The 14,629-nt window shown below is 44.7% G+C and overlaps 1 protein-coding gene across 1 annotated transcript; it reads right to left on the bottom strand.

Annotated features, from left to right (window-relative positions):
* Positions 1-3,278: 3,278 nt before the first annotated feature.
* On the bottom strand, positions 3,279-11,473 carry CFAP144 (cilia and flagella associated protein 144). The gene is made up of 4 exons (XM_082424530.1): positions 11,274-11,473; positions 8,476-8,535; positions 6,391-6,494; positions 3,279-3,481 (listed from the first exon to the last, which is right to left on the bottom strand). Exons 2-4 carry the CDS (start codon positions 8,510-8,512, stop codon positions 3,374-3,376), a joined length of 249 nt encoding a protein of 82 aa, XP_082280656.1. The 5' UTR covers positions 8,513-8,535; positions 11,274-11,473; the 3' UTR covers positions 3,279-3,373.
* Between the last annotated feature and the right edge of the window lie 3,156 nt (positions 11,474-14,629).

The following is a 14,629-nucleotide window of genomic DNA, read 5'->3' on the forward strand; positions in this document are numbered from 1 at the left end:
GCTGCATACTTGCTGCTTGACCTTGGGCAAGTTAATTTTTCTGTGCTTTGTCATCTCCATGTAGACATGATAATAGTATCTACCTAAGAGGGTTCTTGTCAGCGTTGAGTTAATATGTGTAAAATGCTTCGGACACTGCCTGCCGTATGAGAGTGTATACCTGTGTAGGATTATTTTGCTGGGTGGGGTGGCTCTCCCTAATGTCTGTTGAGCCATGGTGGTGCATATTTGAAGCTTCTCCATTGCTGGCTGGGAGCTGTGCAGAGGCTGGATGTGGTGAGTGCGCCATGTTACGTGTTGGGCTTTCCTGTGTCTTGAAAGGTGGGAAAGGAAGACAGCTTCCCTGCCGTCCTCTCTCTATTGCAGTTTAGAAGCCATACTTTAAGGAGGCTACAGATATCTGAGAACTCTATATGCTTAGGCAGAAAAAACAACTAATTTTCACATTGTTTCCTTGTAGCATCTTTGGGACTTAAAAAAGGATCTCTCTGGTTTCCTATGATATTGAGTTTCTAGAACAAAAAGAATGAATTTAGTTTTTGTAAACTAATTTCATTGAACCAAATTCTAAGCAAACAAGTCGTGTTCTCAGAAGACCACAATGTTTAACCCTGACCTATTTTGACAATCTGTACAATAGCAGTGAATGGGGTAATGTATAGTAATTCCAATAAGGAGCCTCAGCTCAGAGACTTTGAATTATACATGGAACATATTGAGAGTTTTAAGAAAGGTGAACACAGATTGCCAGCGTTCACACTGGTAGGGACAAAAGTAAATTACTGATTTGAGTACTTCTAAAGGTTTTGAAAACAATGTACCTTCTTTCCTTTTTTTTTTTTTCTTTATAGCAAATGGAATCACTTTCCTTAATTTCAGAGGTATACTTTATAGAACTCAGCATTAGACCTCATACTGCTTTAAAACAAAATTCCATGCACTGAAAGATAAGTAGGAGCTAGCAGTTCCCATTACTGAGTGCAGGCTGTTCCTGCTTTGCTTTGTTCCCATATATGTGGACTTCAGCTATCAAGGTGCAGCTATAGCAGCAGTGTTTCTCGACAAGACTGTTCATGTTTCAGTTACCAAAGTATTGTTAACCAAGTAATTGCAGAAAGTAGAAACTTTGCTGCTGGCTCTTCAGTCCATAAACCACTGCATAAAAGATACATAATGAATAGTGACCAAATATCACTTCTTTTGAAGTATGTGGGTAATTGGTCACTGCACACCTGTTACTTAGTTCATGCACAGGTGGCAAAGAGTGCAGTTGTGTTGTCTCCTTATCTCCAGTGATAAACCCACATGGCATTTTACAAAAGTAAGTAATTGAAAGAGGGAATTGACCAACAGATGAAAGTGCAGCAAAGAAATGAAAAGTGGTAAGGTTGGAAGTAAAATTGAATAGAATGCAAATGGAGTTATAGGAGAGATAGGTGATGAGGGAATGGAGACAAGGCTGCTGCTGTAGAGACTAGATAGAGATGCAGCCAGAGAAATAGTGAATATGAACTTAACAGAATGAGGAAAATGATGGAAAGGATGATGATGTCCCAGAGGAAGTGACACTGGCAGAAAACTTCACGTTAAAGGGACTCTTGGAGATATTTTGTGGCATCAAAAGTACAAATGATAAAATGTTGGAGGTGAATCTGATAGGGATAGAGTAGGATAATTAGTTTAGAAATCCCACTAGGGGATTAAAGACAGGGAATTTTAAAGGCATTCAGGAGACTGTTGTAAGCTAATGACCACTCAAGAAAATCCAGTAATCTAGCAATAATCTACACTACCTTAAAGGAAGACCAGGTGCATCCAAATGCCAGGCACACTCAAGTCATAAATCCTGATAGTTAAAACACTGCCACCCTCCCAGCACCTTGATGTGTTCACCCACCTGGAAGCTCTCCAAACCCTGCAGTCTAGGGGGTCTTTGGAGGTTTCACTATGTGGGCATGATTGATGAAATCATGGGCCACTGGTGATTAATTCAATCTTGAGCTCCTCCTCCCTCCCCAGAGGTTGGGTGGTGGGGCTGAAAGTTGCAAGTTTCTAACCAAGGCTTGGTCTTCCTGGGGAGCAGCCCCCATGCTGAAGCTGTCTAGAGGCTGCTAAGAGTCACCTCATTAGAACAAAAGACCCTCCTACCACCCCTATCCTTTAGGAAATTACAAAGGATTTAGGAGCTCTGCGTCAGGAACCAGGAAAAGACCAAATCTCTTTCTATGATATCACAGGTCACCCTTTGGTCATTGACCATGGATTCCTTAGAGGAAAAAGGTTGTAACAGATACTGGCACCCTTCTAGATTCCCATGTAGTCATTAATAATTGGTCTAGTCCAGCCTTGTATGAAAATGGCTGTCAGGGTGAGGCCACTCAGCGTTGGAGCTTCCATTCAATCTTGTCAGGATACAAAAGCAGGAGTGACCGCAGCAATATATGGCTTCACCCTTCAAGGCATAAGTCAGGAAGAGCCAGATGGAAGAGACACAGAGAGCAAGGGATTTGGGGGCAGGGTGGGGGGCAGTGCACAGGGTGTCCACGCCCCCCCTGGGCGAGTAACTCTCCTGGCACTTCTGTGTGTTCACCTGCCTGGACGTTCCCCAGGACCTTCAAATGGTATCATGTGTGTGGGGGGGTCTTTTCTTTAGAGCTGTTTCACTTTTTCAGAAAGGAGCCCTCTAGCTTCAAACCCAGAGTAAGAATGCAGCATGTGCAGGGTGAGGGGTCCAACCTTCCTTTCACAGATGGTCGTTGTCTTCAGCCTTGCACCTCACTCCTACCCCACGTTTTACTTAGTGTCCCTGAGCCCTGGGCTTTGCCCATTTCTCCAAGAGTAAACCTCCAGCGTGGGAGCTGTTACACGCCTGGCGCTGGGGTGTGTGGAGGAGACTCCCTGCAGACCCCCTCCCAGTGGCCATTTCAGTCCCCTCCAACACTCCCCACTCTGTCCAGAGTCCTGACCTCCCTCCAGAGTTCTGGGGGGCGGAGCTCTGTGCTCAAAGGTGTCACGCTCGCGGTTTCCTCCACCCTCTTCCATTAGCCTTCCATCTTTTAAACGTGGCTTCAGTCTTCTTGGCTTCTAATGTGTCTCTCTCATTTTCTCTGTTGTGGGTTCATACCTTTTAAGAAATCCATTTATTATCCTTTACTGGGGTCTGGAAGGCAGAGGAGATATTGTAGGCCTTTAGTTTGCCATCTTTAACTGGAGTTCTCCCCCTAGTTTATTAAATTAAGGATATGAACCAGAGGGGAGAAGTGTGAGACTCAGGACAGTAAAAGTCAGACCTAGGCTTTAAAGTGTCTTTTTTTTACCCGGGAAGCACACACTTTGGGCATTAACGACAGCGATTGACAGCACTGCGGGAATACTACTTGTGGTGATCATCTCCCAAGCTCCACATTTTAGCCTTGTACAGAGTGATGTCATTGTAGACCCTGAAGTGGTTCAGCCTGTGGTCATCGCGTTGCGGGTTGACCTAGAGAGGGGAATGCAGACATCAGAAAGAAGCCAGTGGGAAAGGGGGAAGACCTGGGCTTGTAGGGACCTGGACTTGAATCAGGCCTCAGTCTCCTGATGTGCAGCCTCTGGTGCTTTTCCTTGCTAAACCCTGTTTGTGAAATGAAGACAACATTTCCACCAAAAGACTTGCAGGGTTGCATGAGAATAACCTGTGCAGATTTGCTGCACTGCCCTTTCCCGCTGTCTACGGTGGAGGCCTGTGGGCTCTTCCCTGCACTGGCATGGAAGCTCCTTGAGGGGAGGTGCTGCATCTGTATCCCCGCACCTGGAACAGTATCCAGCACACACACGGGACTCAAGACATATTTGCTGAATGAAAGATTGGATGTTGTTGAAGTAGTTACACAGAGAACTGAGTAGGAGTGAGCCCCGGGACACACAAATCTCACAGAAGCTACACTGTGCCATTAACTAAAAGGTTACACTTTCAGCAAATGTTACTAGGAAACCAGAGGCTGAGCGATACTCACTGAGTGTGGCTTCCCCAGAGTCCCAGTGTTGGGGTTGGAGTTCTCTGCCTGTGCGGGGTGAGATGCCGCTGGGGGCAGGAGCCCTGTGTTAAGTTGGGGCTGATCAAACCTCTTCCACCCCCAAACACATCATTCTGAAATCTTAATTACCTTTTATGGTTGCATGACCCCTGGATCTAAGTTTTCTGGGTACGCTTTCTTACTTTGCCACCAGTGCCATCTGATGGCATTGTCCCCAGGTTTAAAATGAACAGGTGTGGTGTATTTCCAGACCCTCTGAGACCCCATAGTGATCTGGGGGCCCACGCAGGGCAGGGCTGGCCAAGCCAGTCTCACTTCTCCTTCCTATCATGGCTGGTGGGCCTGCCCTGAGATGTGCTGGTCAAAGATGTAACACTTCTACCCATACACTTTGTACCCATGGGAGCCAGGCCTTTTCTCTTTAAGAAAATGAAGAGTAGTGAGTTAAATGACTTGTGCTTTGTGATATTTTTCTACATTGCTTAGTTATCTCACTTGGAGGATTTTTTCTTCACTCTGCCTTCGTTCACAAGCCTCCTCTCCATTCCCTTATTCACTGTAAATTATGTGGCCCCGCCTCCCTTCCTCCTCCTTTACCCTTTGAGTATTCATCTCTTCCCCAGCTGCCCCACAGCGCCTCTCCCTCTGGACTCAGTCCTCCTTGGGTAAGAGGTGAGGGCTCCTGCTGGAAGCCTCTCCCTGTCTTGCACAGTCTCCTCCCTCCAACGCGATGCCCCATATCTGAAGAGGGGCTATTACAAATGAGCAGCTATTTGCGCTCTTCACTGGTAAAACCTGACTCACTGAGTTGTTTATTCCAATCTCCATGCAGTAGCCCTGCGCAGAACCAGGGGTTGCAGAGCCATGCCCAGACCGGAGTTGTATAAATGGATGAGAAAGACAGGCACCTGTAGAAATATGAGGACTACAGGGTGTGGGGAGCTCTTGGGAAGGGAGCACGCTAGAAAATTACTCACCAGATAAAGACAACAGGGATTAAGCCAACAGGCCAGGAGAAGCACCGAGCTGGTCCTCAGCTGGGCCCCGTGCCCTCTTGTCTATTCTTCCCCCTCAGCATCACAGTAGCCCACATTTACTGAGCACGTGCTGTGTGCTAGGTACCATCCTAAGCAGTTTATATATGTCGCAGTTCATCCTCACAACAAACCTTCAAGTGTTGATACTATTATCTCCATGTTAAGGCAGATAAATGGAAGTTAAGAGAGGTTAAGTTCACAAGGCTAGAGAGCGTTGGAGCTGGGATTTGAACGCAGGCTGTCTGGCTCCAGGGTCGCCAGGTTACACTGATGCACTGATACTGAGCTGGAGCTCAGCAGGAGCACATGGTGCTCAAGAAGCCCAGGGGAAGTGGGGGACAGAAGTGTCTTAACGGGCTTTAGGGAAGAGGTGACTCCTGGATTTCATGTAGGGTGAGTGGGACTTCTCAAGGAGTGAGGGCTGGGGGCCAGGAGGCATTGGCAGGGCAGCAAATATAAAGACAGGCTGTGCAGGTCTTGGTGCCTTTGAGGTAATGAGGGAAATTCTGACACAGCTGAGGAACAGTCTCCAGCCTCACATCTTCCACAAAAGAAACAGATGGGCTCATAGCCAAATGTTAACAACAACAAGAGTAATAACAACTTAGGGGGAAATACAGAGCAAAGTTAGGTGTTTTGTAACTCTGGGTTTTGAAGATTTTCCTAAGTAAGGTACAAAACCCAGAAGCCAAAATGGAAACAACTGGCACATTTGACTACTTAAAAATTAAAACCTTCTATATGAGGAAAGACATAATCAGAGTTGAAAGACAAGTGTAGCAGGAAGCTCTTCAAGTTGTTTATTCAAAATCCTGCATTTCTTCCTCAGGAACAGAAGGCCTATATCATTTAGGGAGATCATGTGCTAAAGACTGCGTTTGCCTGGCTCCTTGCACCTAGGATTGATTGCTCCAATCAATGAGGCAAATATGTTACGGGCATTTGCATTTTCCAGAGAAGGGGACAGAATTTAGAGATGTAGGTGATATGCCTGAGACCACTCTACTAACACCTGGGAGAGCAAACTCAGGCCGTCTGTCATCAGCAAGCTTTGCTTAATCCACACTTACCAGCATTCACTACATGCCATGCACTATTCTAAGCACCTTACAAACACCACCCCATTTAAGCCTCGGAACAATCTTATGAGATAAGTGCTATAATATCTCCACTGTACTAGGAGGAAACTTAGTCACAAAAGAGCTTAGTCGCTTACCAGGGTCATACAGCTAGTACGTGGTAGCCAGAGGTCAAGCCCAGGCAGTCAGCTCCATACTCTGTTCTCTGAGCCACCACTGGATTACCTCTGACCTTCCAAGTGAAGGAGACACACTTACCAAGGGCTCTGAGTCCCATCCAATCTCTTGACTTTCAGTCTGTGTCTCGGGATATTTCTTCCTTGGTCCCTGGGCAGCATGGTGGATAAGATTTAGAAACCTGGCTGGGAGACGAGGCATGAGTTATGAAGGCGTCAGGCTTTGGGACCAAACGAGAGATCCTGTGCCCTTGACTCTGGCACATCCTTTCTTAGAGGCAGAGCATTGGCCTCAGAGGCTTGCCTAGGCCTCGCGACACAGGTATCTGGTTCCTCCACTCATCTCTCAACAAACATTTGTTGAGCACAAACTCTGTGCCAGGCACTGTTTGGGCCCTGGAGGTAGAGCAGAGTGAGATAGACATGGTCCCTGGTCTCCTGGAGATGTAGTCTAGGTGAGGGGACAGGGGACACAATATACACCTATAAAAACAAACCCAATGGTGGCAGACAGTGATGCAAACTCTGAAGAAGGGAGTTGGCAAAGGGGCAGGGCTGGCTACTCAGTAGGAAGGCTCGCAGGAGCCAGCCCTGAGAGAGGCAGAGAAGCACATCACAGGTAGCAAGAACAAATGTCCTGGGGCATGAGCGAGTTTGGGCAATCTAGCTTCAGCAGAGAGAGTGAGGAGCTGGGCTGTACCAAGTGAAGTCAGATCCTTCTGGATTGAAATCAGCATGGCTGTCAACACCAGGTATATCTGTAACTCCACGGCTTAAGGACTTAGACAAATTTCATTTGCAATCTACCCTATCCAGTCTCAATTTGAGAGAGGCAGTCTGACAAAGGGAAGAAGCTGGCTTTGTAGTTGGGCATTCGTGGCCCTTCCACTACTAGCTTGACAGGTGGTTTAATTCTCTGGGCCTCACTTTGTTCATCTGCAAAATGCGAGGAAAATATCTACCTCAGCAAGATGTCTGAGAAGTAAATGAAGGACTGTGAATACAGGACCTGGCCTCGGGCCGAGCTTATCCTGAATACAAGGCAGCTAGTAATGAACTCCTGTCCTGTGTTTGAGCCCCTCACCACCTGTTATTTTCCTTATTGCTGCAAGTCCCCAGCTCCTATCCTTTATTCTAGCCAGGCTGATGTCTCCACTGCAGATAACAACCTTACTTTCTTGGATTGTTCTCTATTAGTCTATTTACTTGTCTGTCTCTGTGATGCTATGAGATCCTGACTCCTCCTTCCCACCCCTCACTTCCCACCCTGTCCTTCTACAAAAATCACACATCTTTCCTCTATTAAACTCCACTCTAAGAAGGTAGAGGGGAAGGAGGAGAGCTTGCTGGAAGGATTAGGCTTTCTGTCAAGTATCTCTCTTCCCTCATTCCCAAACGTGGCCCCCCTTCACCCGTACATCCCAGCCAAGCCAAACTACTCACAGTCTGTGGGCTATGCTGGTATCTCATTTCTCTGCTTTTCCATATACCTGGAATGTCCTTCCACATTCTTCTCGCCCTGACATACTCCATCTCACCCTCTTATTCCCTCCTCCAAGAAGACTTCCCAGAACTCCACGGCCTGAGGTGGGCACCTGTTTTCTATGCTGCTGCCATCCCAATCTTGTTCTCTGTTTACCTGTGTATTGACTAGTCTGTCTCCTTGACTATGGTATGAGATCCCAGCCCCATCCTAGTGACTATCACACGGTAATAATGAAAATAATAACATGTCCTGATCGCCAGTGTACCAGATACTCTTCTAAGCACTTGGGTTATTTTGTTTAATCCTCACAATGCCCCTAACAGATAGGCTCAGAGGGGTTAAAAAACTTGCTCAAAGTCACACAGTTCACGAGTGGCAGAAACAAGATTTAAACTCAGTTAGAAGGACTCCAGAACCTGTGCTTGTAACAGCTAAGTGTTGGAGGGATGAATGACCGTAATGTCAGGGCCAATAGGAACATGTTTTTTGGCTTGACAGTTAATAAACTGGCTGTTTATTTGAATGTGTCAGTCTCTTGTGAGCTTTGTCAGTATGAGCCCAGTTTTCAGATGATCAAACAGAGGACTGAGGCCTGCCCCAAAGAACCACTGCCCTGAGAGGCTCCCAGCTGGCTGCCTGTCTATGCTCTATCTCAACGGTGTTCTCAGACCCCAGACTTACCATCTGCAGGTTCCTCCAGGTTATCATGCCAAGACATGGGCTTTCTGGCGATTGTGTGAACTAGAGAAAAACAGCATCACAGATTCAAGTTAAAAAACGATCTTCCTGGCCTCTCCAAGACCCACCCTAGGCCAGACACCCAGTCAGCATTTTCTGAGTGTCTGTCATGTGTCAGGTATTGTGCTGGGCACTAGGGCATAAGACCTTCAGGGACCTCACAATCTGAGAGGCACTGTCCTGTATGGTGGCCACCAGCCACATGCGGCGACTTGAATTTGAATAATTTAAATTTAATACAATTGAAAATTCATTCCTCAGTCCCATCAGCTGTATTTCAAGTGATCAACAGCCACATGTGGCTACTGGCTACCATTTAGGGCAGCACAGATAGAGACTTATCATCACAGAATGTTCTCTGGGACAGACTGGTCTATGGGGATGCAGACATACCAGGCAGCCAGAGATAGTGATATATACCCAGCAGGCCATGTGATAACAGAGGTGTAGGATCCATGGACATCTATTCAGCCCATAATTACTGGAGCACTGGAGAAAGGGCTGCAAACAAGAAAGAGAAGGTCCCCGTACTCCCTGGGCTTCCACTCTATTTGTGGTGACACTCAATAAACAGATATATAATATCAAGCAAATATAAATGGGATGAGCAACAACATAAAGCAAGTTACATGGGTAAACCCATGTTGATGGTGGGGTGTAGTGTGGGTGATATGTCTCTAAGGACATACATTAGAGCAGAGTCCTGAATAAATTTGCTGTGTGAGGATACGTGGGAAGGATCCAAGAGTGAGGTTGGTGAGTTAGAGAAACATCGAGAGGCAGAGTAACTCTAGTGGAAGGAGCTAGGAGGAGAGTAGTAGTAAATGAGCAGAGGCCAGAAGGAACCAGTGATCTCCAAGTGTTTTATCTCAAACTCCTACCAGTAAAAAAACTTCCGCATATGATTATTTATATAGTCTCTATGCACTATTGTCATATATTAACAAAGCATCATTTCTTTCTTTATACATAAGTGTAAACATAGATACAAATTCTAATATTTCCTCACTTAATCCCAATGGATCATATTAATCATGTGCCCAAGGACCATGAGCTGGGAGACCAAGCGCTTTTCCTAGGAAGCCTGGACGCCCCTTGAAGGGATTATTTAAATTGTTGAAATGGACCAAGTTTAAACAGAATTGGACGTTAAGTGGTTTTCTTGGAATTAGTAGTTGGCGGCTCCAGGGGAAAACCAGGTTAGTTATAAACTAAATGAAGACGTACATTTTCTGTACTCTCACCCCACCCCCCGCAAAGGTACGTACGTGAGAAGGTGGATATGCTCCTTAGCTGACTGTCGTCATCACTTCACTGTGTATATGTATATGTATATCTAAACATCACGTGGTACACCTTAACTATATGCAAATTCCATTTTTAAAAATAACATTACATTTTCTTTACAAAGCTGGGCTGCAGTGGACTACAGTTAATCAGGCCCAGGACTGGGGGAGAAGTTCGGAAAGAAGGAACAATATTTATGAAACTGAAGATGATGTAGGAAATCCATGCATCTAAATATGGTGGGATAGAAAAGAGCTGTGGCTGGTGCAGAACAGGCACTAAAATTTTTATTAAGGGAACAGTGTGCGGGTTGGAAGCGGAGTCAGGATGAAGCTGGGTGGGCAGCAGAGCTAGATCCACGGAGGCCTTAGGTACTGATCAGGTTAAACCTTAGCTCAGAATCTGTGGGACCACTGAGGATTTTACAGAGGGACTGGATGATCAAATCCCCTTTAACACAGCTTTCTCCAGCAGTGGGGTAGGGGAGGGTTGGAGAGCTGGGCCTGGAGGGAAAGAGAGAGTTAAGAGCCCATCAGACCAATGCAGGCAGGATTGACGAGGGCCTGGGAGTGAGGATGGAGAGAGAGCGGAGATAAGTGCGGTGAGGCAGAGAGACCTCGCCATGCATGATGGTGTTTCCCACTGAGGCGGGAACATGGGAACCATCATGTGAGAGAAAGGATAAGGAACAAACAGGACAGTGCCTACTCAGCTGTGTGGAGGGAGGGAGAGAGAGACTGAGGATGACTCCCAAGCTTCTAACTTGGGAGAGAGAAGGGCTGTGGTGCCTTTGGCTAAAATCAAACATTCTGGAGTAGCTGCAGGTGGGGGAGGGGTGCGGGACGAGCCCGGTTTTCTGAACCGGTGTGTCTGAGGTGCCTAAGGGATGTCCAGGGGAAGGGAGCCGGGGGGGTGGCTGGGGACGTGGGTCTGGGGCTCCATTTGAGACTCGGTGGCATTTAGGGGGAGCTGATGTTACAGGACCAGATGAAACCGGCCCAGGAATGTGCAAAGTGAGGAGTGGGGGTGCGGCCATTTTATCAAGGGGCACGTTGGACCCTGAGTCTGCTCCCCTTGAACTTTCTGAAGGTCTTAAGACAATGTTAGAAGACGGAAAGAAATCCTTTAATAGCAACAAACCAAAACACATGCAAAAGAAAACATAAAACCTGCAAAATATTTCAAAAGCAAATTTATAAAAAGCCTTTCAAATTTTTTACAATAAAATGTTACTTAATCAGGACGTGGATGCATTTTAATGTATCTAATGCGTTCGATGTGATGGGGGGTGAGACCCCTCTCCAACCCCAAAGTCATAGTTCCTGAAGGCTATGAAGGGATGAGAGGTCACAGGAGGCGTCTACTGTGCTCCACCCAGCACCCCGCCCGCACCTCTGCTGGCTCCTTCCTGGGGGCGCCCCCTTTCCCTTCCTCCATCCCGCAGCTCCCCTCACCCTTGCGGAGTGGATTCACATGATACTGCGTGTGGAGTTTCTGGGTTCGTAACTCTTTGAGGTACAATTCCCGCAGGATCTGGTTCTGGTGGACCTCATCTGCGATCGCCTTCTCCTTCTGGTGTCCAGCCACGGCCTTGACTCTGCTGTGTCTGGTCAGTACCTACCCCCCTCTCACTGCCCTTTGGACGCTCACCGGCTGCCAGGTCTCCAGGCAACAGAGTCCCAAGCCGTCTCCAGGCAACACATGCTAGCTCACCCTCCTCCCTTGGACCTCACTCCTGACCGTCCACCCCCCTCCTCCCCAAATCTTATAACGTGCGGCCCGCCCCTTTGGCCACTCAACTCACCTTCCCAGCTTCTCAGGACCTAGTCTGGTTACAGAATCGCGGCTGCACACCGCCAGAAAACGACTGGCCATGAAGTGATAGACCCGAGAGGTAATGAGCTTAGGATTGGACCTCACCTTGGCCAGTCATTTCCTAAAAAAGATTTTGGAAGTAGTCAGAAACCTCTCCCACTTGTGTTTTTTTGTTTGTTTGTTTTCTGTTTTTGGTTTTTGTTTTGGCGGTGCTGTGGCATGTGGGATCTTAGTTGCCCAACCAGGGATTGAACCTGTGCCCCCTGCATTGGAAGCTGGAGTCTTAACCACTGGACCGCCAGGGAAGTCCCATCCTCTCCCACTTTAAAGCAGATGCCCAGAACTGAGACCCTCTATGTCTGTCTCACAAACAGTGGAGGTTTCCTATCTGAGAAGACATTCTGGCCTACATCAGCCATGTGATAATATAGACAGAATAACCCTTTCCTAACCCTAAAAGTACCTTAGGGACTTTACAGTTTATTTATTTAAATTTTTTAAATTGTGGTAAACACACATAAAATTTACCATCTGAACCATTTTTAAGTATTGTAGTTCAGTAGTGTATAGTCACATTGTGTGAAACCGATCTCCAGAAAGTTTTTATACGCATTAAACAGCTCCCCATTGCCTCCTATCCCTAGCCCTTGGCAGCCACCACTACTGAGCCTGCACTCTAGAGCCTGCAAGCCACAACTACTGAGCCCACGTGCCACAACTACTGAAGCCCACACTCCTAGAGCCCATGCTCCACAAGAGAGGCCACTGCAATGAGAAGTCCATGCACCGCAATGAAGAATAGCCCCTGCTTGCCTCAACTAGAGAAAGCCCGCATGCGGCAACGAAGACCCAAGGCAGCCAAATAAATAAATAAATAAATAAAAAATAAAACAAAACACATAAAGCAAAAACTGCAGAACTGCCAACGTTTCTATCTTAGTAATTGATAAAACAAGTAAACAGAAAATCTGTGAGTATATAGAAGACTTGAAAACACTACCAATCATTTGAACTAATTGACAATTAGAGCACATTGACCCATCAATATCAGGCTACGCATTCTTTTAAATTGCATGTAGACTACTAACCAATATAGACCATATGTTATGCCAGAAAACAAGTTCCAGTAAATTTAAAAGGAATGAATCATACAAATGTGTACTCTGACCACAACAAATTTAATTTAGAGGTCAATTACCAAAAGATAGTTAGAAAATTCAAATTACTTGTAAATTACATAACACATTCCTAAATGTCTTGAATCAAAGAAAATCATGATAAATTAGAAAATACTTTGAACTGAGAAAAAATGAACACACAACTATTAAGACTTTTAGAATATATATAAACCAGTGCTTAGAGGGGAATTTATAGCTTTAATTGCTGTACTAGGAAAGAACCAAAGTACAATATTGATGGATTAGGCTTATACCTTGGAAGGTGGTAAAAGAAGAGCAAATTTTAATAAAAAATAAGTAGAATTAAAGAAATAATAAAGAGTGGAAATGAATAATATGGAAAACAAGTACTCAATAGATAAAACCAATAAAATCAAAAGCTGGTTTGTAGAAAATTCAACAATACAGATAAACTAATCAAGAGAAAAAAAGAAGACACAAATGATCTATATAATGAATAAAAGTAGGACATCACTACACATCCTACAGACATTAATTGGAGAGAAAGGAAATATCATAAAGAATTTTTTCAATAAATTTGACAACTTAGATGAAATGGATAACTTTTATGAAGATATAAATTTCCAGAACAGAAAAGAGAGAAAGAGAGAGAGAGAATATGCATAACTTTATATCTATTTAAAAAATTGAATTTGTAGTTGAAAAACTTCCTGCAATATACCTTCCAGGGCCAGATGGTTTTTCTGATTAATCTGTCAAACACAAATTGAAGAAAATACCAATACTACACACACTCTCTCAGAAAACAGAGGTTGAGGGAACAATTCCCAACTCACTTTATGAGGTGAGCATTACGTTGATACTAAAACCAGACAAGTTATTACAAAAAGGACAGCTTTTGTGTCTCCATACAAATTTTAGGATGATTTGTTCTAGTTCCGTAAAAAATGCCATTGGTAATTTGATAGGGATTGCATTGAATCTGTAGATTGCTTTGGGTAGTAGAGTCATTTTCACAATATTGATTCTTCCAATCCAAGAACATGGCATATCTCTCCATCTGTTGGTATCATCTTTAAATTCTTTCATCAGTGTCTTATAGTTTTCTGCATACAGGTCTTTTGTCTCCCTAGGTAGGTTTATTCCTAGGTATTTTATTCTTTTTGTTGCAATGGTAAATGGGAGTGTTTCCACAATTTCTCTTTCAGATTTTTCATCATTAGTGTATAGGAATGCAAGAGATTTCTGTGCATTAATTTTGTATCCTGCAACTTTACCAAATTCATTGATTAGCTCTAGTAGTTTTCTGGTGGCATTTTTTAGGATTCTCTATGTATAGTATCATGTCATCTGCAAACAGTGACAGTTTTACTTCTTCTTTTCCAATTTGTATTCCTTTTATTTCTTTTTCTTCTCTGATTTCCGTGGCTAGGACTTCCAAGACCATGTTGAATAATAGTGGTGAGAGTGGACATCCTTGTCTCGTTCCTGATCTTAGAGGAAATGCTTTCAGTTTTTCACCGTTGAGAATGATGTTTGCTGTGGTTTGTCGTATATGGCCTTTATTATGTTGAGGTAATTTCCCTCTATGCCCACTTTCTGGAGAGTTTTTATCATAAATGGCTGTTGAATTTTGTCAAAAGTTTTTCTACATCTATTGAGATGATCATATGGTTTTTATTCTTCAATTTGTTAATATGGTGTATCGCATTGATTGATTTGCATATATTGAAGAATCCTTGCATCCCTGGGATAAATCCCACTTGATCATGGTGTATGATCCTTTTAATGTGTTGTTGGATTCTGTTTGCTAGTATTTGTTGAGGATTTTTGCATCTATATTCATCAGTGCTATT

Source organism: Balaenoptera physalus (assembly GCF_965194825.1).
Source record: "Balaenoptera physalus genome assembly, chromosome: 1".
Classification (NCBI taxonomy): domain Eukaryota; kingdom Metazoa; phylum Chordata; class Mammalia; order Artiodactyla; family Balaenopteridae; genus Balaenoptera; species Balaenoptera physalus.

Coding starts and splice junctions, on each gene's coding strand:
- CFAP144 (XM_082424530.1), bottom strand. CDS start 8,512: ATGTCTTGGCATGATAACCTGGAGGAACCTGCAGATG. Junction 6,495..8,475: donor CCTGGAGGAACCTGCAGATG/GTAAGTCTGGGG, acceptor CTCGTCTCCCAG/CCAGGTTTCTAAATCTTATC. Junction 3,482..6,390: donor GATGGGACTCAGAGCCCTTG/GTAAGTGTGTCT, acceptor TCCCCTCTCTAG/GTCAACCCGCAACGCGATGA.